We start from the raw sequence: 20047 nt of genomic DNA, 5'->3' as shown, positions 1-20047 counted from the left end.
ACTTGTCAAGTCTTGAGGTCTTTCTACATCAGGTATTGATCCATTCCACCAAGTCTATCAACCGCTTCTCGATTGTCTCGTAGAATTTTTCAACTGCGTTCATTTCAGGTCTCACAAGCGCAACTCCTGGCTGTTCTATCAGAACTAGATCGACTAGAGAAGCGAAGGAAATGGGGAAAAGTAAAAATTCAGAGGGAATGGTCTCGACAATGGGGGAAAAAAATGAAAGAGGAAATTGTGACGAACGGTCAATCGTGAAAGGACGTCAAGCAGGACGAGACATTTTGTGAGAAAAGCGATGTCGAAAGCAAGCTATTCTCGCTGCCACTCCTCGCGGGACTCCCTCCTCTTCGCCGTCGGCGTTCAGAGGCAGCACCCTCTTTCCTTGTCACGTAAATCATTAATCTTCCTGTGTTTTCTCACACACTCGGATGTGGATTTAGAACTAGAGTCGCGCAAGGGATCTTGGTATATCCTCCCCCTTTATATCGCTCCCTTTTCAGACGTTATGCACGCAACAACGAATTCTCGTTGTTAGATTACTTCACCCTCCCTCTACCTCCCTTCTCCACCCGCTGCTCTCTCCCTCCGCCCCTACGCCCCCTTCGTAAAAAAAAAAAACTCACATTTCCGTTTCGAAATGAACAGTCGGTGTTGCCGCGAGATATTCACACCTCTTTATTACCATAATTAAAAATTAGACGAAATTAATAAGGCAATAAATATGCGGCTGTAATGATTTTTTCATCTCATAAATCTAATTTACTCGGTGGTAAGGCGTGCGTAATGAGTTATGACCTTTTTCCCGTCACTTTTGCAATCATTCGCCTGTCGATTACTGGCAGTTGCACCGGCCAGAGAAAAGTAGACAGTCGTATTCTGTAATTACGCGAGTATGTGCACTTCATTAGTCCGAGATGCTGATTGCATAATAGCGGTGTTTTTATTATGATCGATAGATTTTTTTGCTTTATTTATTGTTAGATCAAGAGGAGTGATCAATAAGGTTATGACGAATAACACGTAGGTATTTTTGAATAGAATGCATGTCTCAAGGTGATGATTATTTTTATACTTTATCTCTTTTATTTACACTAACTATTCCCTACACTGATTTTTTTTTTCTATTATCTATTTTTTTTTTACTTGAAAGGAATTTTTAATTTATTTTTTTAATTGATTGTAATTAATTCGTTTCCTCCAACGAAAAAATCCTCTCCGATTTGGTTTTTATCATAAAATTTTGAAAAAGATTTCAAAAAAATCTGCAGACGATTTTGTTTTCCATAATAATAATAACAAAAAAAATTAATTAATTAATCTTCTCAAGGATTAAAATATATTGTTTGTATTTCTATTCAATGAAATGCAGTTGTGACGGGAGAAGGTGTCTGGATATATTTTCATAATTTTTATTAATCTTTATGTAAATAAATGGAAATGACGAGTTAGCATTCGCAAAAAAATCGGATAGCCTCCAATAATTAATTACATCTTCGATAAGGACAATCACATGTTATCTGGCCTACAGAATTCTATTTTATCGACTGTAATCTAGTCGACTGGAATTTGTTATTATTAAAAAATAATTCATGAGCACATGATATATTTTTTTAAAGACCATTGTAGCTCTGTATGCACCACACAAACCTCTCTAGAACCGAATTTGTCGCCTCTTTTCAAACAAATTCGGATCTACAGGGTAGATGTAGAACATTAACTGGGCCTTCCCCGTGCTTCATCACGATTTAATCGTCCATCATATTTCCATTTCTTCAAAAATTTCCTCCTTCTAGGCCCAGTATAAAAATGACAGATCTTTGTTCTCCTGATGGGGCACCACTACTTCTGAAAAATAAATAATATACATTAAGTACTAGAGGACAAACGCTGTGTTGACTTGAATTAATCATTAGTTGGATTCAATTCGAGGAGCAACTTAGGGACTGTTAGTCAAACATAATTGGCTTCCTTCTGCGAAGACTGTCATGTTTTGTCGGTATCTGGCTCTTCACGAAATTGGGTTGTTATGCATCGTCATGGGACCGGTTGAAAAAAGGCCCCTAACCACAAAGTCTGAGACTGGACAGGTCATCGAGAAAATAAACCATGAAATTCAGTGCTAATCAGGTCGAGAGGGAATTCTCTCCCAAATCTCATCATTGCCAAATGATTTAGCATTCCACTTCATGATCTTTTCAAATTTATGATTTTATCATTCCACCGAAGTTTAATTCGTTTATTTATACAAGTGATTGCGAGTGAAATATTCAGGACTGAATCAAGTTTTCAGTATCCTGCAGTGAAAGGACTGAAGGTCACTTGTCTATGCAAATTATTTGGATCAATTTTCGCTGGATCATTGCATTCATCAGAAAAACTATATGTTCCTCACCATGAATTGTGGAGAGTACCTGTTCCCTCTTCATCCTGTTCACCACCTGGAATGCAAATTCATCAGTGATAATCGTCATCAATTGTCTATCGATTGTTATGACAGTAAATACCTTATTATCATGTCGCTGGGTTGGGGACTACCCCAATGTGAAAGGCTTCACCTGTTTTATCAGCCGATAGTCATGGAAATGATGAATGCTCGTGCCACTGAGACGTTAACGGATCGAGGATGACGCAGCTGATCTTCAGCAAGGTCGTGTGCTCTCATCTTAGCGGTACAGGTCTTCACATTTTTTGCTCAACCAGTGCTTGGGTTACTTGGTCACCGTGTCAGCTTCATCCTTCTTGGAGATTGTTTGAATAGCTCGGCAGTTTGCTGTTTACCTAAAAAAATTGAAATGAAAATTATACCGTGAGCTAATTCGATCCCTCTGGACGTTATCTGATTTAATTTTAAACATTTTCAACAAGTCGCACCTTCTGCTTGATGGAAAAACCGCGGAGTGAAAATGATATCAAAGTTCAAGGTACTAATAATAATATCGAGAGTTCTCGTTAGAACTTGAAGAGATTATGGCTTGAATACCTAGGAGATATCCGTCTGAACAGAAGGCAGTGTTTATTGCGATTAAATTATTGGGTTATCATTAAATAAACAAGGGGCCCCTTTTCTTGGAGATGCTTTTTTCAATGATTGATTTTTTTTTATGAGGAATAATGATTGTTGTAAAGATGGCTGTGGACTTTAGGATCTATCAAATACCGAGAACTGCGAAGTACGAGAGATTGTTACTGGAACTCTTATTCATTACGTCTGAAAGTAGAGCATCGATTTCTCGTTTCGATCTTCAAATTCAATAGATACTCAGTCCTCATTTATGAGAATCCATCAATGTATTTTATTATGTAATAAAACTACATAAAACGCATTAATTTTCAAGTTGTACATATAAATTACAAAGTGGACCTTTTTCAATTTTTTTTCAAATAAATAAAAAAAATACTTTTAATGAAGATAAAATCATGAAAATCATGGGATACGACGCGGGACACCCTGAACTATATCCCGAAGTCATAAAAAAAATTAAAGAATCCCGACGAAAATTTAAAAACTGCAATTATCTTAAAAACTTAAACCGAAATCCGCATACCTCTCCAATTAATAAGAAACGTATAAAAATGTTTTTGTATCAAGAATTAAGAAAAATGAGAAAGAAAGTTTTAATTAATACGTTTTTAATTTTTAATGAATAGCTGAATGAATAATTAATAAAATAGACGAATGCGAAATTTTTTTAGAATTAAAAAAATGTATTTTTGGATTGGGAAATGAGGAGAGGGATTTGAAGATTTTTTCTGCTAGTCAAACTCGATAAATTCATTTCATAGAAAATTCAGAATGTCAGCGAGGGTCTGGAAGCTTTGGGCCCTCCCAACGGCAAAAATTGCCAGATCATGCTGAAAGTATTCAACAGATTGATCGAAAACGTGAAACCTATCAAGACCTTTTCAAAATGATACGAATCAAATAGAATGCACCACCGATAAAAATTAAAATAACAAACTGGATACAATTCTAGATATAAAATTACCATTCTCATTACTTCTTTAATTGACAGAAAAACATTCGGAAGTCTTGATAAAATCGAGACTCGAATAAGAAAACTGCCGCCAAATTAAAACCCAACACTAAAAAAAAATGGTAAATAGCCAGATGAGTGTAAATTGGTTGAAAGCAACACGACGAAGAGCTGTTAGCCGACTGCCGCTAATTGAATAAATTAAGAGCGATTTTTATAACTAAAATGCGTCTGAGTAAAACCAGAATAAAAAAAAAGGGAATTTGTCCGAAATTCTCAAAAATTTTTATTATAATGCCGTCTTCTTTGTCTGGAGAATGTGTTTAAAAATGGTGGATAAAATAAAGCCATTGAGTTGAGGAATGAAAAATGTCACTTCCACTTGTTCCCCGCAAAATGGAGGCCACCCATCAATATTGACACGAAACAAACAACAAAGTGACAGACAACTGCATCAAAGCAACCATTAGCTTCTCTAATCTCCAGATTACCAAAAAATAATCCATCTCCGTACCCGCCTCCAGGATCTACCTTATCGGCCGGGTAATCCTGTTAATGTTCCCTGGGTTAACCTCTGGGCGTTTGTCTTGTCTGTAAATTTGTCGCATTAGTCCGTAAATTTGAAAAACTGCCAACTGTCCTAATCCTTTGGACCCGCCCCTGTCATGTTAGATGCGCCGCAAGGCGTTGAAAACCCACGACAAAATGTCAAAACAGATTTGACTTTTCGACTTTACTCCTTTCCTCAAACAATAGTTACCCAATATTTCGGGGGGCCGTTGAGTTGGGCCCTTGGGACACTGGAAATTGAGAGATGCCTCTGGGTAAAAGTTGACGACGATAATTCGGTGGATTTCTCATATCGACCCGACGCCGACGCCGACGCCGACGCTATCGCCGCCATCTCGATACTAACCCCTTATTAGCGTCATTTTTCGCCGTAACTGTTGCACAGACTTCCAATTTTTCTGGGTTACGGCTCTGAAAAAAAAACCAATAACATAAATTCATTTGTTATCGTTATTTACCAACACTGGACTAATTACTGGATAAAATCATTTAATTACCCCAGAAAATTAGCGGAATTAACCCAATTAATGGGTGAAATTCCCAGATCAATATCGCGAGTAATGATAATAGGAACACGAGTTGGAGTAAAATAATTGGATGTGTAAATTCGATTTGTGCAATTATTGTTGAACAAAAAATATAAAATGAGGAATTTAAAATGTTTTAATATTTCAGGATTGCGTATTGAACGAAAAAAATAGGATGCTGATGAATAATTATTCAGGATGGAAACGAGAAATCTGGAGAAATCCAGGGAAAATGAAAAAACAATTTTTGCAGCTTCATGAATAAAACTGTCTGCTCCAGAATGCATGGTAATGAACAACCGTGGAATATCATGTTCTCCGCGATTAAATCCATGTGTCTTTCATACGCAAGTGCCGTTACTCATTCAGTAATTTACATATGGAGTACTCAGGCCTGTCGCCCTGAAATTCATGATAATAAATGCCCCCGCGGTTCTCCAAATTCTCAATATTATTCATTACCCATTCAAACTCGTAAAACAGCGTTTCCACTTGGTTAATCACATTTGTATTAATTACCGATCAGAAAAATCGGTTGGAAAAATGGACATGACAGTTTGTCAGAGTACGTGTTATTGCAAATCGTATCACTTTTTTTTTTTGTAACGGACGACCGGTTTTTAGTGCAGTACATACCCTGAATGAATCCTTTAAACAGAGATAAATATATTTTCTCTCTCATCTGCAGGCGGGACACAGTACCCGAAGAATAAACCAATAGACGGCCATCTGCTTCATGTGTAAGTTGTCCTCTTTTTTTTGGGTCCAACGTTTGTCCCTCGGTCCCGCGGACTTTCTGGAATTGAAAGCAATTTTATTATTTTTTAAAAACATAATTGACTAGATACTGGTAGTGTCAATGAAAAATTATTAATCAATGATTATGTAAAATGTTTTTAACGTGTGGTTCAGGAGTTTTGGAGATTGTTGTTCGATGGAGAGAAAACTGAATGCTCTGGAGTTGACGAAAGTGATAACTTGCAATGAAGGCACGTTGGAGAGAGCAGGAGAAATGAGGGTACGACCCCAACAATCGATTTCCTTGAGGCACCCCATGTATAAGTCAGTATACGAAATAGTATATTCAACTCTCTTCTCAGTCGTGCTATCACCGAATTGGAAAAAGCCAATTTCAGTTGAGATTCCTCTATCACCGATTCTATTGTGGTACCAGTTCAATCTTCCACGTAATGTTGGAATCGAAATTCTTCAGACAGGGAATGTATTTTTCAAATAAAAATCACGGAATCTTGAAATACAGAGGGGTGGGAATTTTTTTTTTGGGGGAAATTCAGTCGTTGAGATGAGAATACCGTCGGGAGACCACCGGTCGATTCGAGGCCATAAATTTTCGCCATCTTGGGGACGAGCTTCATACCTGGGGCGACCGAATATTCGGAAATATTTTCCAACGGAATTCTACGATTTTTCTGGCACTTTAGAATTTTTCCGTGAATTTTATCATGAATTCAATGGATTTTTCTAAAAAAAAAAGTTTTTAAAATTTTCCGGTGATTTTTTTATTTTTTTTTTTTGCCATTTTTTTTTTCGTTTTTTAATTTTTAAATTTTGATTATTTTTTTCTTGGATTTTTTGTTATCTTTTTCGTTCGTCATTCCAGGATTTTTTAACGGAAAAAATTCCCACATTTTTAATTGGACTGATGTAGAACTTCCCAATGCATCACGAGCAAAAAATATTCTCGCTGTGGGAATCTGCATGTAGCAGACACCAAAAAGGCGAAACAAAAAAAAAAACTGCTCGCACAAACGAACGCATGACATCACCGCGGAAATGTGACAATTTAGAGACATTTAGGGGTCCCAGTAATTCAATACGCGAGTGAATATTCCATACTATAAAATAAATGAATGTCTTTAATTTTCTCGAAAACTCCCCAATTTTTCTTTCGATTCCCATAAAAAAATCGTCTTCAAATGAATTTAAAATCCCCGAAAAATTGCCCTAAATAAAAAAAATGTAATTAGCATTTTGTGGAATTTTTGGGGTGTCCCAGTTAAATTAATAGATTCAATGATTTAGTTGAAGAGTCACGGTATACAGTGGCGATACAGCATCGATCATTCTAAACCTATCTGATGCTTTATCACGTCATCCTGCCACCTCGATCATTAACATGCCGATTCACCACTCCTGTCAATACCAGTTACCTAATTACATCATTCAAAAAACCAAAACAGATGTTATAAAGTCGTAAATAATGATTTCTCGATTGATCCGAACAGAAGGCCCTGGACCAAATCCAAAATTACATAATCTGTCCCCAATAAATTGTCCAAGTGACTCTTTTCTTTCATCCGACAATTTGTTAAACTAAATTATTAAATAAAAAAGCCCCGATTTTCTGAAATAATTAACGATTTAATTAATATTATAATAGTATTGCGCCGGATGATGAGAAATTTAATGACTTGCAAGTAAATTTTTCTGGATAAAAAATGCAATGAAAATTTGGGCGCAATATTTATATGTTCGGTTGTTAAAAATAATTTTTTTTTTCGCTTTATTTATTGTAGGTGTCATTATGGATGTGCCATTCGTGCTGGCCCGATTGGCATCGAGAAGAATTGGATATATTTTTGAGGATGTTTTTAGGTCGGCGATTGGAAGACTAGACTTGGAATGCGGGCGGAGTAAGTCCTTGATTGGGGCTCACAGCCGGTTTGCCCTTGGCCCATGGGTGGCCACAAGAATATCGACTTCCTCGTGATCCGAAGATATCGAACATGATGCTGAATATCGATTCTTCAAAAAAAAACTCCGCCTCTAAAAAAACTGCAATCGTTATATTTCGATTTTCAGGATAGAAAAGATAATATCTCGTTAAGCTTGCGAATTATTGGAACATAATTCTGCCAGGATGGGATTGAGATACATTGGGGAACAGAAAGCTGTAATCCACGCATGCCCGGTGCCATGTATCAGCATTTGTCTCGTTTACCGTCTGCAATTTATCTGTTTCAAGGATAGAGCCTTGTAATGATTTCCATTGTCCAACGATAAAAAAGTGATAAAAACGCGATAAAAGTGCGATAATAACGCGTTAATTTTCCCGTGAAAATGCGCGCAAGTGTGAAAATTTTTTAAATAACCGGTAGCTGAGTAACGCCGATCCGACGGGCGAAGGAAAATCGAAACGCTGGAGAATCACGTAAAAATTACCTCAGTTTATGACTTGTTGCCCAAGCAGTCCAACAGCCCATTCCATCTGAGATCTAATCTACCTCTCGCACATAAACCACCACTAAAAATTATTTCCAGTTACCGCAAATCGATCGGCGTCTGCTGTCCCCCATTTCCCTCACCCAAAATATCAGAAACTCCCTCGAAAACTCGCGAATGGCGCTACCGTCGATTGCACAAATATAATTATACGAAAAAAATGGAGGTCTCAAAATTCAGAGAGACAGCGGATCTCCGGACAGATGACCAGGGCCACCAAGCAGTTAAAAATCATGGGAACAAATATATTTGAGAAACTTACCGCCAAATCTAGAGCGTCACTCGCGCTATCAGTCATTTCACCCGCGGAATCGGTAGAGAAAAAAAAACTTTAAGAGACTCCTGGAGATCGGGAGGCTCTCGAGAGCTCGGAGAGGACTCGTGTCGTGTGTAGAAAAAAAAACAACGTACTCCATGAAAAGTAGGACGGTTCTAGTTGAACGGAGATGACAGGGACGAGGTGTAGAGTACACTCCCTGGATAAAATTGGTGCGGGGAATTTGTGCGCTCATTGCTACGCGCATCTGATTCTGCGTGCGGAGGGGTTTGCCGGCCTGGGGCGTCGCCATTTCACTGAATGAGACAAAAAAAAACATAATGGTGACGGGTACACCGTGTGAAATAAGAATATGTCACTCGTTTATTCATTCACGCGTTTATTGTTTTTTTTTTGTATTTCAGGTAATACTTGACGTACCACTGACGCGTCTGAGCCCGACGAAGACGATTCACTGACTGAATCGCCACTCCGGCACAACTCGCTCGCGTACGGAACAGCCATTAACATAAATTATCATCGTCGACGGTTACAGCACACCAACACACCATTCAACGGGTCATCGACGCAACATGGACGTCTATTTTGCCGTTTGGAGGAGAACTGGGTAGATGTGTTCTGGGAGGGAATCCAGGGTAAGACCCAGGGCCATTCTGTCGATGGGTCGCTCTTCCGCCGGTCGTAAATTCAGATGGAGAGGGAGAGGACCCGGTTTCCAGGTTATTGCCGGAGTTTTTGGTACCTGAAGCACTTTGAGAACATCTGGATGGTATTGTTGAGGGTAATGTTGAATATTTCGGGGTCAAATACTTCTAGGGGATTGAATTGTCTCGGTTATGGGTGAGAATTGATTTTTGAGATATCCTTGGGCTTTGGGAATTTAATTTTATATTTTGTGAGCTTTTTGTTGTGTTAATTTTGGGATTGAAATATTTTTCTGGCAATTTTTTAGATTTATTCTGAATCTGCGGATGTTCTGTCGGCGGGGGGAAGGTGTGGGCCATGCTGAGAGGGATTTATAATCTTCCTGGAATATTTCTGTGGAGAAACCTGGAACTTGAAGAAATCGCGATGGTTGTACCTGCAGACGGTAAGTTATCGACGGATTTTTTATCCGAAGTCAGTAACTGTTTATCAGCAGATGATAATGCAGAATATAAAGATCAGAATAATAACTATCTACCAAAGATTTCTCCTCACAAGTTCTCGCATTGATGTTAGATGGCCTCGACTACTTTCTCGTAAATTCCCGCCAAGAAATATTGTCACACGTAATCGTGCATAAATCTACATAAAAACCCAGGAAGCCTTCCAGAGTTCTCGTCACACCTCCGACAGTTTATCGAAACGCAAAAGAAAAAACAAAAAATATAGCTCAATTTCATATATTATTTTCTACCGCTTCGTTGAAGGGGGCGTTTGCACTATTCAAAGAAATTGGCGGGAAAATGCAAGAAAAAAAAATAGATATAAAAAGAAAGAGTAGGAAAACCGGAGCTCAGAAAACCATCAGCTCATTTGTCGCATGAAAAATGGTTGCCATTACGAATCATTAATAATTCGCGCATATTTTTTTCCGCGTCCGACTTTCCGCTTAGTTATCTGAATTCCTATGGCGATTTAATAGTTTGACTATCTGGGAAACTATCGAATTATTATATGAAACAGTAGGTTGGTGGAAAATTTATATTCATGGCTAAAGTATTTCTCATTCCGTTCCGCGTGGATCTTATCGATTGCGGTTGCCATCAACGCGGAAAAAGCCGTTAAACTTTGAGTTGTGAATATAAACGTGAATTCCTTGAGCTTTTCATACATTATCTTCAAGCCCCGTGAAGGTAGCACTTGAAATTTAATTATTTCGCTCGGAAAATATCTGAGTTCTAAAGGAATAATAATTAAATATAATATAATAATTACTAAACATAAATATAATAATTACGCGCAAAACTGGTAGTGATTTCTGAGAATCAATTCAAATTACAGATGAGATCTTCCATTTTACCGATCGCTCTCTGCTTTTTGGCGCTGGCTTTGACGGCGACGAGTGCAAGTAAGTGATTATCCATTTTTTTGATGATGTGGAATGGTTTGAAACGTGAAAATACGAAGCTTGGGGGTGAGGCGCCGGTTTTTTCGAAAAATTCTTATTGATTTTTCCAGAATAGATCAGAGAAAGCTCTGAATTCGCGTGATCGGCTTCACTCGATTAACTGTGACTGTATAAAATCAAAAAATCTTTTTAAAAAAAGCGTCCGGCAACTCTTGGTGGTCTTCCTACCGTCGCTTGACCATTACAATTTAGAAAATTGAGTAATAAATGGATTAAAACAATTCCTTGAGAAGAACTCACTCTCATTGTTCCATTTTTTTTCTGAGTGCAGAGAATATCGTCTGCTATTTCGCTAGCTGGTCGCACTATCGGCAGGGTAACGGGCGATTCACCACTGCCGATATTGATCCCAATATCTGCACCCACTACATCTGGAGTTTCGTGACAATCGAAGGAAACAGAATTGTCGTTTCTGACGGTGACGGTAGCAATGGAATCCGCGAGCTTACAGCTTTGCGCTCCCAGAATTCTGGAGCTAAAGTTCTCGTAGCTGTTGGTGGAGGCTCTGATAGCGTTGGTCCCAAATACTCGAACATGGTTTCCTCATGGCAGTCACGTAACGACTTCATCAACAGCGCTGTGGATGTTCTGAAGGAGTACAACCTCGATGGCCTGGATATGGACTGGGAATATCCGGCTTTCAATGGTGGCGTGCCCTCTGATCGCGAAAACTTTGTTCTGCTCCTGAAGGAACTGAGGGAACGATTCAATCAAGAAGGCGGTTATCTACTCACTGCCGCTGTCAACGCGGGACAATGGGCCGCAGAAACCGCTTACGACATCCCAGGGATCAGTCAACAGCTTGACTTCATCAACCTCATGACTTACGATTTCCACGGCTCTTGGGAATCTCAAACTGGACATCATGCTGGTCTTCACGCTAATGGAGACATCTCAGTCGTAAGTGTTCCTTCAATTCTCCTCAGACTTCTTCCTCGGTAATGATTTCATCTGGTGATGGATTATGCTGCGTAGGAATCGTGTGTCAAGTATTGGCTGGACAAAGGCTGCCCCAAGGACAAGCTAGTCGTTGGAGTACCGACGTACGGTAAGTCGTGGACTCTTGCGGATCCAAATAATCATGGAGTCGGTGCTCCTGCGGTAGGTGTTGGTCAACCTGGACCGTATACACAAGCACCTGGGACACTTGCCTACAACGAACTCTGCGAGCAAATCAATGCGGGGCAATGGACTGTCGTATTCGATGAACAGGCGTATGTTCCGTATGCTTACAACGGGAATCAATGGGTTGGCTACGAGAATGTCCAGTGCGTAACTTATTTTATGATCATTCCTCTTCAGAAATAATTAATTCATTCGTTTTTATCATCGCAGATCGGCAAAAGGCAAAGCCGGATTCCTCCGAGACTGGGGTCTAGCCGGGGCAATGGTTTGGACTATCGACTTCGATGACTTCAGGGGCTCGTGTGGAGAGAGATATCCCATTCTCAATGCCCTGAATGCGGTACTTCGGACCTGATGACTCCGAGATGATCAGAAAATGCAAATGAGAAAAACGTCATTTTTTTATTTTCCGGGTTTTTTTTCAGATTACTGATACGAACCACATATCACCGCTGAAGCGGTCAAACGGTCGCTGCGATATGCGGTTTTTTATCTTGTCTCTATCAATTAATACCCGGAAAATTATTGAGCTGACACTGTATTATAGAATGACCGAATAAAAGAGGATATTTAAAATTCAAGCGTCTTATTCCGTTTGCATCTGCCATCGCGTGCGTGACTAAGAAGAAAGCAAAAGATTTCAAGTGAGATTCGAACGATCACTCGTTGATAGTTTTGTTAAATATCAATAATTTCTGATGTAACGTTCCGTATTGGATAATAAACGGCAGATGAGATGGAATTCTCAATTTTCCTAGTGACTCTTTCCTTGTCAGTACTGGCTCTGGAAATAACAGCCGAGAGTGAGTAATTTTTATTTATTTCCGGAAGACATAAGTTTTTGGAAATGATTCCTGTAATTGCAGAAAAAGTCATCTGCTACTTCGCGAGTTGGTCCCAAAACCGCGCAGGGAAGGGAAAATTCACAGTCGCTGACATCGATGCATCCATTTGCACGCATTACATCTGGAGTTTTGTAAATATAGAAGACAATAAGATCGTCATCTCCAAGGGAAACGGTAGCAATGGAATCCGTGAGTTTGTTGCTCTGCATTCACGGAATCCTGAGGCTAAGCTGCTCGTCGCTGTAGGTGGAGCTGCAAACAGTGTTGGTGCTAATTACTCCAAGATGGTGTCCACCAAGCAATCACGAAATGAATTCATCGACAGTGCTGTGGATGTTTTGAAAGAGTACAATCTCGATGGGCTCGATATAGACTGGGAGTACCCCGCGTTCAAAGGCGGTGTGCCTTCGGATCGCGAGAACTTCGTTCTGCTCTTGAAGGAACTGAGGGAACGATTCAATCAAGACTATCTGCTTACTGTAGCACTTCATCCAGGAGAACGGATCGCGAAGAAGGCGTATGACATTCCGGGGATCAGTCAACACGTCGACTTTATTAATCTCATGACGTACAATTTCCATGGAGCTTGGGAAAATCGGACTGGTCATCCGTCTGGTCTTCATGGAAATGGTCAAATCTCAGTCGTAAGCATTACTTCCAGATCTTCTGATCATCCTCTAGCTGGAAAGTTCCTGGAGCTTTCGCTGAGTGATGATGTCGGTTTTGAGATTTGTCCGTTGTTTCCAGGAATCGTTGGTCAAATACTGGCTGGATAAAGGCAGCCCCAAGGAGAAGCTGATAGTCGGGATGACGGCGTACGGTAAATCCTGGACCCTGTCTGACCCAAATAGCCATGGAGTCGGTGCCAATGCTACTGGTGTCGGCCAACCTGGACTATACACAAAAAAACCTGGCACTCTTGCCTATTACGAACTCTGCGAACAAATCAACGCGGGAAAATTGACTGTCGTATTTGATGAACAAACGTACGCACCGTATGCGTATGGAGATAATCAGTGGGTTGGCTACGAAGATATCCGGTACTTGAAATATTCTATCTAATTATCCACTCCTACTCTTTCAGAACGCTTATTAATCATTTGATGGTCACAGGTCGGCAAAAGGCAAAGCCAGTTTTATCCAGAACATGGGACTTGCTGGAGCCATGCTCTGGACTATTGATCTAGATGACTTCAGAGGCAGTTGTAACGACAAATTTCCACTCCTAAAGAGTATCAATTCAATTCTTCGGAATTGATTGAGTTCTGTGAATACTAAGTGAATTAATTTCTCTTCCAAATCTGTTCTGTTCTGTTTTGTAATTTTTGTAAAGGGAATTGATTAAAACTTATACGCAAAATTAATTGGCACTAGATCGGCAATAACTTGAGATCATATTGCCGTACGCAGCATGTGTTGTTGTCGGTTATCTAGGGGACTGCAATACCTACAGCCAGTTCAGAAACTGAAAGCAACAGTTGGTAAGAAACGCACAATCTTTTCATGGATAAGAGCGATCTCTTTCTGTCCTCACAATTTCATACAATAATTCAACGAATTATCAACATTCGTTATTTCGTTCGGGCCCGAGCGTAAAAAATTCGACGTTTTTTTCCTCCAGTGGAGGAACTGTTTATAACCGATGGCATTTATTCCTCTAATTTTCTTTTTACAATAGGAAAATTTTAATGATATATGCAATCCTTAAAGTTTATGTGATGATTCGGATCTTTTGCCTTTAGATATTACATAGTTATGAAGACGTCAAGTCGGGTTTTTCGACATCGAGACGTCACTCAACGTCTTTTTCAACCAAGAAAAATCCCGAGGGATGAGTATTCTAGTACATATAACTGACACTGGTCGGAACTGGAACGAGCCTCACATATCATTGGAGATGACACCGAGCTCACCCATTTCACCTGAAGCAGCCTCCGCTGTCCGTTTGAATTGCAATCCCAAATTTTTGCACAACTGTACAATACATTTTTATCAACCAAAATCAAGAGTCGACAGTGAACGTTTTGGTCTTCCAAATTCTTTCCGTTCCCCAGTCGTTGGTAAAATAAAAATTTCCCAATTCACAGCCGACTATTATAAACATAAATAATATACCGGTGGGCTGGTGTAGTGGTTAAGGTCGTTGCCTCACAACGGATAGGTTCCAGGTTCGATTCCTGGCCGGGTAAAATGGTGAGATCTAATCAGCTTTAAAAAATCCTGATCAATCACCACACAGTCTCACCCGACTCGAATCGATGTAAAATAAACATAAAAAAAATAATAAACATAAATAAACAATGGATTCAAATAATCCAAATCATACTCCAACGTGGCGGAGTCATTATCATTGTAATCAGTCTGATGATAAATGGAATGAAGTGATGAACTTTGATATTTAAATACCAATAAACTATCAGTGGGATTTATTTCCCCCCCACCGGGTACAACAAAGAAAATTAATGAAAACTGGGAATTTCAGCTCAACTCGACGGTCGCTCCTCAATTTAAAATCCCCACCCTTCGACTCGCCGGCATTTTCCGATAGCCCCGGAGACTTTTATTTCCTTTGGTAAGGAGTCTTGAGTGACAGACCTCAACAAAGGCGAAGTGAAGCGAATAGACGTAACAACACGCCTGGGGAGAGTAGTAGTGGTGGCTTCTTCCGCTTTTTCCATTCCCCTCTGTACTCCACAACGAATGGCAAAGGGGTTTGCACTGCGTTAACCCTGCGAGTAAAACTATTACAATTCCTCGCGTGGCTATAGGGTAAGACCGTGAGTGGGTGGTTGGGTGGATTTCTCCCTTCAGCATCGCGCACCCGTCAAGGGAGATTTATAGCAACTCGAATTCCTCGACTACTAGTCGGCAGCGAAACCGAGGGGAAAGGGGCTCTTGCTGAGGGATGATGAGAGGAGAAGAGGGCTCTCGTCACTCTGACACTGCCATAAAACTCACTTCGCACTCCATCGTTTGGTTTTCAGTGTGTGCCGACGGTTTCATCGGGGCTTTTCAACGTCTGTCGACTTATTATCACCGGGTGTCAACCGAGGAAAATATCGGAGGCTATTTCAGCTAGTGTGGGAACCAACAACTCCTTCTCTCCCTTTTCGACAGATCAGTCAATGACTTTATGAATTGAGTTCAACTTGCTTCGCTTAATATTCCTATCTAAAAGGGAGATCGGTATTTATATCGAATTCAATCGAAACTCTCGATAGCTGAAGCCTAAAATCATTCATTGGCGCGTATGTACTGTACACGAAATTTTTTATGCCTGAAGAGTTCAGAGTCTGATTGACTTATCGGCATTAATAACCAGAAAATTTCATATGAATGTGTTATGTTTATTCTAGGGTGTTTCTATAAAATTTCAGGATCAAGTTTTTAAAAGTATGATCTTACAAATTAATAATTAATAATCTGTGATGGGAGACAAATAGTCGCGCGTTCGGTGTCTCGTTTCAATAAATTCCTCCCCGGGTAAAAAAAAATGTAATCGGAATATTTTTTTCAAATTTCCAAAAAAATTTCGTGAAAACTTTCCAGAAAATTTTTTTTATGAAACAAAAAAAAATCGGAAAACAAAACAATTTTATTTTTGGGACCGGTTTTGAAAATTTTTTTTTTAATTTGAATAGGAAACTATTTTTCATAATTTAGAGTGTGGATTTTTTTTAAATATTGAAAAATCAAAAAAGTAAGAAAAAAACAGGATAATTAAAAGAAAAAATTATAATAGCAAAAATTTCTAGAAAATGATGAAAAAAAATTTTCAAAACCTTTCCCAAAAATGAAATTGTTTTGTTTCCCGATAATTTTTTGTTTCAAAAGAAAAATTTTCCGAAAAGTTTTCGAGAAATGTTAAAAAAAAAAAAATTCCGATAACAATTTTTCTTCTACCCGGGTCGTGTGCGGTAAATGATCAATTATTACATGAGCCAGGAAAAGTTTTTCAACCTTCGGGGTTACATCCTTAAGAAATACAGTTGCGTAGCTGACGCTCACCCTTTCCGAGGTCAGTTAAGCGTCACCGAGATGTACATTGATTTACGATGGCAACTCTTTTGCATCGAATTGCCAAGGTCGAGCCAGAGGGAAACATCGAAACAACGGGATGGCAGAGATCCACATTTGCATAGCCCCACCGAGTCCTTGCATTTTATCTCCTGCATGGCTAACATTCCAAGGTCAAGTACCGATGGAACGACAAGCATCGCATTGTACTTGGGAAAGGGGTTTTTGAAACGCCATGACGCTTCATCCAACAGCTCTGGAAAGCATCAGAACCGTTACCCGGAAGCACCGAGAATCCACTCAGAGGATGTCCCATAAATTCCGGAAATAAAGGGTTAATTGACCCGAGACAATGGGAAAAACTGGACTACAATAAATCTCCGATAACCCTCCAGCCGCGAATTTTCTTCCACTTCTCCCGAATTCCCGCGAAGAGCACGAGATATAAATCAATTACTTGAATTATAAATTACAATGCAGAAGTTGGGGGATACAACCACCTGTTGATGCTGCAACCGAGTTAGCTTGTAGGGATAAAGGGTGAATGGGGGTGGCTATCTCGTAAATTCCCCGTGTCGTCTCCACTAATGTCCACATTTTCTGCATACACGACTGTTTAACTTGTCCTCACGCGTGATGATCCGTTCAATTCCCCACCAGCAATTCCATTTCATTGATTCAAATCGCTCGTTCAAAGAAATTAATTTCTCCCGTGCTATTTCAATCAGTCGAGATTCACCAGCAAATTGCGCTCGATTATTATCACAATCCGAATCTTGAAAAAAATCTTCGCTTCAATTGACGTTCGTTCATGAAGACCTGACGAGGTGCCATGTGTTCTCCACTGAAATTACATTCGCCTTTCAACTTCTTACTGATCTAAGCGAGGAAGAATAAACTTTTTCCATCCAGAATGTAATTAGTTCGTGCTGGAACACCTTCTGCTCACCTTCTGATCATTCGATAAGGATTTTAAAGAAATTTCCTGGGGGCGGGTTGCGTGCAAATGCCACGAAGACTAGCTTACGCCAATTCCCTGGGGCCGGAAACATTTCGGTTTAAACCGTATTACCCCGGGTAAAAAAAATGTAATCGGAATATTTTTTACAAATTAAAAAAAAAAATGGAAACAAAGAATTGTATTTTTGGGAAATGTTTTGAAAAATTTTTCAAAAATTCGGCTCGCAAATTTTTTTTAATCATTTTCTAGAAATTTTTACGAATATAATTTTTTTTTTAATTATACTGTTCTTTTTTTTACTTTTTTGATTTTTCAATATTCTCAAAAAATACGCCATCGAAATTATAAAAAAAAATTATCTATGCAAATTTTTGAAAAATTTTTCAAAACCTCTCCCAAAAATAAAATTGTTTAGTATTCCGATTTTTTTTGTTTCATAAAAATAATTTTCTGAAAAGTTTTGAAAATTTGGAAAAAACATTCCGATTACAATTTTTTTTTATCCGGGACATCCATTATTTATTATTATTATTGATTTTTCAATAATTGCTAAACATCACCCGAGCTAGCTGGGATTGACTCCTGAGTCTATTTATTTAAATGAATTTATTATTATTATTAATGTATCTATTTATTTAAATGTAATAAACAGTCCAGTGACTTTAAAATTAATGAAATTTATTGAAAAAAGGGAAACATCCGACGTAGTAAAATATAATTCAATACCTCTTACCTAAACGTCTATTCACTAATTAACCTGGCTCCCAATTAAACCCAATAAAATTAATTATAAAATTAAATCACTTGTTGTAAAATGTGAATGACAGGATTGGAACCAGTCAACCCCAGATTTTCATGCTGATGACAGATTGAACGAAAATTTCTCACCACAACCTGAGAATCAGAAGATCCAATCTCCTGAGGCCCCGATATCTTCACTTTGCATAAAGTCCATCCGATTTGCAATCCACCTCCCACGTATGTGGCTTGGCTGTCACTCCGCGAGCTCGTCTCTTCGACGTTGCGCCAATTGTTGACGATAGACAAAGAGAAGATGGATAAAAGGAGTGAGTAACAGAGACAATGAGGAATCCACAGTGGTTTTTTCTATTCTCTCTCCTGTCACTGGTTCGTATCCCTGCATTGTCACTACTCTCTCTGCATTCCTGCATGCTATTATCCACCATTGATGCACCTACTTGACTCCTGCATGGACTGAGAATCTCATCATCATTTATGAGAAGAGCTGATGTCAGTGATGATTCCAGGGGAATAATTGGTGAATTCAGGAGCAATGGGACATCATTATTCTCAATTGTTTTGAGGAAACAATAAAACTGTCGGATTTTTCGGGCCTTGGGACGTCGATTGAGTCAAAAGGGTCAGTTTGACGGTGCATTATACCAGGGATGAGAAGATGAACTGGAAATTGGATGCTCACTGCGGCGTTACGCCCGGGATAAAGTGAAACGGTAATACCTGAGGAATGAAGCCAAGGGGGAGGTCGCATTAATAAAACATTAAGGTTTTGTAGACGATGTATCGATGTAGTGTTTATATTATCTTCTTTGATGTCGACATGTGAATTGGACAGATTTGTTATTCAGACTACGTACATAAAAGTGGTGAAGTCTTGCTCCGCTCCGTTTGTGGACACAAGTCAGTGGGCCCTATCTTGGGCCTGATGCTGCTGGGGATACGAGACAGACGTGGACGAACGTTTCGCTTCTATATCCACCGTTCCGTTCGCCTGCCACTCAACATCGTGAATGCCTACAGTCAAGAGCTTTAGCTCCAATTTTTTTAGGGCCTCTGATCGTACCACTGGTGCAAATCTTCTTCATGTCCTTTTTTCCGGTTATTGTGGAAAGGATTAGGAAGTCTAGCCTAGACTTTGGGGAGATGGGGTTTAGGACTTGCATGTTTATTATTTTTTATCTCGGAAATTGATTTGAATGTCTGGGACTTGAAGGTAAATTATTGAATGTCTCAAGTTGATTCAAGTCTTTGATGAATAGGACTCAGATTTGTGGGTCTGAATATGGGACTTTTGAGTCCCAACTTGAGGCAATTGAAATTTACCACCATTTTTAAAATCGTCTTGAGTTACTTTACACGATCTAGGTTTCACATTTTTTATTTATATACTTCAAATCACATAATTTCGGGGCCTTGTGTAGATGTACGGGACTACTCCCCTCCTCTTCCCCTCAAATTTATGAATTGTAGGACGTAATATATTGCCAACAATTTAATTAAATGACTCGATCTTTCATTTATTGTTAACAAATGAAATTTACACGGGTAAAAAAAATTGTAATCGAAATATTTTTTCCAAATTTCCAAAAAATTTTTTTGAAACAAAAAAAAATCGGAAAACAATTTTATTTTT

At 39.1% G+C, this 20047-nt stretch overlaps 3 protein-coding genes and 1 long non-coding RNA gene across 6 annotated transcripts; 3 read left to right on the top strand and 1 right to left on the bottom strand.

Annotated features, from left to right (window-relative positions):
- The first annotated feature begins 859 nt into the window (after window positions 1-859).
- LOC105269314 (uncharacterized) lies at window positions 860-6519 on the top strand. The gene is made up of 4 exons (XM_011309455.1): window positions 860-1023; window positions 5223-5362; window positions 5763-5814; window positions 5987-6519. Exons 2-4 carry the CDS (start codon window positions 5332-5334, stop codon window positions 6309-6311), a joined length of 408 nt encoding a protein of 135 aa, XP_011307757.1. The 5' UTR covers window positions 860-1023; window positions 5223-5331; the 3' UTR covers window positions 6312-6519.
- LOC105269313 (uncharacterized) lies at window positions 1333-2524 on the bottom strand. The gene is made up of 2 exons (XR_892424.1): window positions 2396-2524; window positions 1333-1848 (listed from the first exon to the last, which is right to left on the bottom strand). It is a non-coding gene; the product is annotated as an uncharacterized lncRNA (long non-coding RNA).
- Window positions 6520-9665: 3146 nt separating the features above from the next.
- Window positions 9666-12408, top strand: LOC105269312 (chitotriosidase-1). Of its 2 annotated transcripts, none has more exons than XM_011309454.1 (5): window positions 9666-9684; window positions 10581-10647; window positions 10979-11607; window positions 11683-11975; window positions 12043-12408. In XM_011309454.1, exons 2-5 carry the CDS (start codon window positions 10581-10583, stop codon window positions 12185-12187), a joined length of 1134 nt encoding a protein of 377 aa, XP_011307756.1. In that variant the 5' UTR covers window positions 9666-9684; the 3' UTR covers window positions 12188-12408. The 2 variants fall into 2 exon arrangements, with proteins under 2 accessions (XP_011307756.1, XP_011307755.1); XM_011309453.1 differs by lacking the exon at window positions 9666-9684 and adding an exon at window positions 10304-10432.
- Window positions 12409-12410: 2 nt separating this feature from the next.
- On the top strand, window positions 12411-14041 carry LOC105269311 (chitotriosidase-1). Of its 2 annotated transcripts, none has more exons than XM_011309452.1 (4): window positions 12411-12635; window positions 12705-13321; window positions 13425-13717; window positions 13791-14041. In XM_011309452.1, exons 1-4 carry the CDS (start codon window positions 12569-12571, stop codon window positions 13933-13935), a joined length of 1122 nt encoding a protein of 373 aa, XP_011307754.1. In that variant the 5' UTR covers window positions 12411-12568; the 3' UTR covers window positions 13936-14041. The 2 variants fall into 2 exon arrangements, with proteins under 2 accessions (XP_011307754.1, XP_011307753.1); XM_011309451.1 differs by having other exon boundaries at window positions 12412-12635; window positions 12699-13321.
- The last annotated feature ends 6006 nt before the right edge of the window (window positions 14042-20047 follow it).

This window comes from Fopius arisanus, unplaced genomic scaffold (genome assembly GCF_000806365.1).
Source record: "Fopius arisanus strain USDA-PBARC FA_bdor unplaced genomic scaffold, ASM80636v1 scaffold00067, whole genome shotgun sequence".
NCBI classification, from domain to species: Eukaryota; Metazoa; Arthropoda; class Insecta; order Hymenoptera; family Braconidae; genus Fopius; species Fopius arisanus.
The sequence above is the reverse complement of the archived record's forward strand: the minus strand, read 5'-3'. Positions and strand labels throughout refer to the sequence as shown.

Excerpts from the sequence above, each read along its gene's own strand:
- LOC105269314 (XM_011309455.1), top strand. The coding sequence starts at position 5,332 with ATGAATAAAACTGTCTGCTCCAGAATGCATG. Across the intron at positions 5,363-5,762 it reads TGTCTGCTCCAGAATGCATG|GCGGGACACAGTACCCGAAG; the intron begins GTAATGAACAAC and ends TCTCATCTGCAG. Across the intron at positions 5,815-5,986 it reads GACGGCCATCTGCTTCATGT|GAGTTTTGGAGATTGTTGTT; the intron begins GTAAGTTGTCCT and ends CGTGTGGTTCAG.
- LOC105269312 (XM_011309454.1), top strand. The coding sequence starts at position 10,581 with ATGAGATCTTCCATTTTACCGATCGCTCTCTGCTTTTTGGCGCTGGCT. Across the intron at positions 10,648-10,978 it reads TTTGACGGCGACGAGTGCAA|AGAATATCGTCTGCTATTTC; the intron begins GTAAGTGATTAT and ends TTCTGAGTGCAG. Across the intron at positions 11,608-11,682 it reads CTAATGGAGACATCTCAGTC|GAATCGTGTGTCAAGTATTG; the intron begins GTAAGTGTTCCT and ends TATGCTGCGTAG.
- LOC105269311 (XM_011309451.1), top strand. The coding sequence starts at position 12,569 with ATGGAATTCTCAATTTTCCTAGTGACTCTTTCCTTGTCAGTACTGGCT. Across the intron at positions 12,636-12,698 it reads TCTGGAAATAACAGCCGAGA|AAAAAGTCATCTGCTACTTC; the intron begins GTGAGTAATTTT and ends CTGTAATTGCAG. Across the intron at positions 13,322-13,424 it reads GAAATGGTCAAATCTCAGTC|GAATCGTTGGTCAAATACTG; the intron begins GTAAGCATTACT and ends CGTTGTTTCCAG.